Here is a 2,381-nt window from a genome sequence, read left to right on the forward strand (position 1 = left end):
CTTTAGAATAACTTCTAGTACCATTGTTTAGACTTTAGAACAACTCCTAGTACCATTGTTTAGACTTTAGAATAACTTCTAGTACCATTGTTTACACTTTAGAACAACTTGTAGTACCATTGTTTAGGCTTTAGAACAACTCCTAGTACCTTTGAACCTCCTCCACAATTCATCGTTTTTACTCCACTCGTCGTTGAGAATTTTCCTTTCAGGATTTCACTCGTGTCTTTGCTTAACCTCGCCTGGATTATCAGCCCTTTGAATTTTGTACCACCTCCTCCAAGCGTTACTGGGTAAGAAATGGCATTTAAAAACAGTTAGAAAAAAATATCGAGCATTTGAAGTTAAAATTTACATAATTCATTTAGTCTTTAAGTTTATATTATTTTTGAGATTCCCAAAAAAGAAATCGGCTGCTGACATCATCAAAGATATCGTAAATCAGTAATAACGTTTTTAGAAATTCTGAAATAGTACATCTAAAGTTTTATAAAAATAAATTATAGTTATATTTTCTGAATGAATACAACCTTTAAAAGTTCTCCCTTGTTTCCTCAATTTTAAACTTTTTTGTTCCTCAGTTTTACCACTCTAGACATTTCCGGCTCCTCAATTTTAAACTTTTTTGTTCCTCAGTTTTACCACTCTAGACAATTCCGTCTCCTCAATTTTAAACTTTTTGGTTCCTCAGTTTTACCACTCTAGACAATTCCGTCTCCTCAATTTTAAACTTTTTTGTTCCTCAGTTTTACCACTCTATACAGTATCATAGAATTCAAACTGGATTATCTAATTTTGAAATTATACAAAAAGTATCGGTTATTGAAATCGTTAACAGTTGAGGCATTTAAGTTATTAGAAAACCAAGCTTGGGATTTGGAGTTCGTACATTTTAAACACTTTATCAAATCACAGAACAATAAAATTCTCTTAAAGGCTAGAGATAAACAGTTGGTTAAGTTAAACAGTTTATTTATAGAAGAACCTGATAAAGTTATATTCAGTGATTTCAAAATCTGTTTTGAGTGACGTCGTTGAAATGTTTTAGTTTATGGTTTAAAATGTAATATCTCTAATAGGCTTAAGTTTGAGGATCAATTTGAACAGATTTTGTCATGTCAACCCATCTGGAGGTCAATCGTTCAGTAATGTTGCCCGGTGGGACAGCGATATGCTTACATACTTACAACGATTCTCCGCGGTGGACAGAGCAGATAGCCCAATGTTTCTTTGTACTAAAACCAAGAAATATTTGAATAATTTTGAAACTCGGATCAGTAGTATAGCTCATTTGTTTCTTTTTCAAAGGAAAGCCACATCGGGCTATTTATCAAGCGTGGGGTATCGAACGCAGGATAAGTAATATAGCGTTGACGTCTTTTAATAATTACAATACAGAATATAATTCTTCTTAATTTAAGTTGAGGAGAGCTTAAACCTTTTAAGAACTGAAATTAAAATGATGGTATTGTTAGTTTCAAATTAGACAAAAGAAATAATAATTTTAGATAAAGATAATTAGTTAAAGAAACTGTGAGTGATTCTACTAGATTTATCAAACTTCATTATGATCCCACTGATGAATGGAAGCTACTGGAGTTGAAGAAGTGTGAAATTCTTCATGGAAATCTATAGCTGAACATTAGACCATCATGAAGAAGTGTGAAATTCTTCATGGAAATCTATAGCTGAACATTAGACCATCATGAAGAAGTGTGAAATTCTTCATGGAAATCTATAGCTGAACATTAGACCATCAGTAAATCGTCCAGGAAATTGTTATGGTTTGTCTAAAATATTTTGTAAAAAAAAACAAGGATGTCCTTTGTGGCCAAAAGTTTTAACATTGGAACCTGCAATCATGCTTTGGCCGGTTTCTTAGTTGTATTTCTGAAGAATCTGACCACTATTGGGCACACTTTAAATGACCATTTTGATATTTCTCGTGAAATACAACTGTTGATGTTTGTAAAATTCTCATTGTGTCAGTTTTGATGTCGAATCGTTAAATACAAATATACATTTAGAAGAAATCGTGAAGTTAAGTGTTCGTCTGCTTTCTAACGACAATTTCAACAATAAGACTATTTCAAAATCTGTATTCGAACCTCATTAACTTTGCTAATAAAGAACTGAATTTTTTTTATGCAAAGCTGTATGATCAGGGCTCGAGACTGGCGCCATCTTTAGTCAAGTTATTTCTTTGTTTTCATGGACGATAATGGCTAGAAAATTGCCTATAACAATTTAGATATCTTTAATATGAAAGGTTAGTTGATGACACTTTCACCATCTTCAGGAACGCTGAAGCTTCCAGATTTCTTAGATATTTGAATGTTGGATTTAGTATCATAACGTTCACTGTGGACTGTGCCCGGCAT

General features: G+C 32.6%; 1 protein-coding gene across 2 annotated transcripts in view; it reads right to left on the minus strand.

Annotated features, from left to right (window-relative positions):
* The window catches only part of LOC111084050 (putative defense protein Hdd11), an 8,934-nt gene that overhangs the window by 3,125 nt on the left and 3,428 nt on the right, over positions 1 to 2,381 (minus strand). For both annotated transcript variants that reach the window (XM_022380829.1, XM_022380828.1), the window contains exon 3: positions 150 to 289. In XM_022380829.1, the coding sequence (XP_022236537.1) occupies positions 150 to 289 (140 nt within the window). The remainder of the gene's footprint in view (positions 1 to 149; positions 290 to 2,381) is intronic.

The sequence above is a fragment of the Limulus polyphemus genome, unplaced genomic scaffold (genome assembly GCF_000517525.1).
Source record: "Limulus polyphemus unplaced genomic scaffold, Limulus_polyphemus-2.1.2 Scaffold13085, whole genome shotgun sequence".
Lineage (NCBI taxonomy): Eukaryota > Metazoa > Arthropoda > Merostomata > Xiphosura > Limulidae > Limulus > Limulus polyphemus.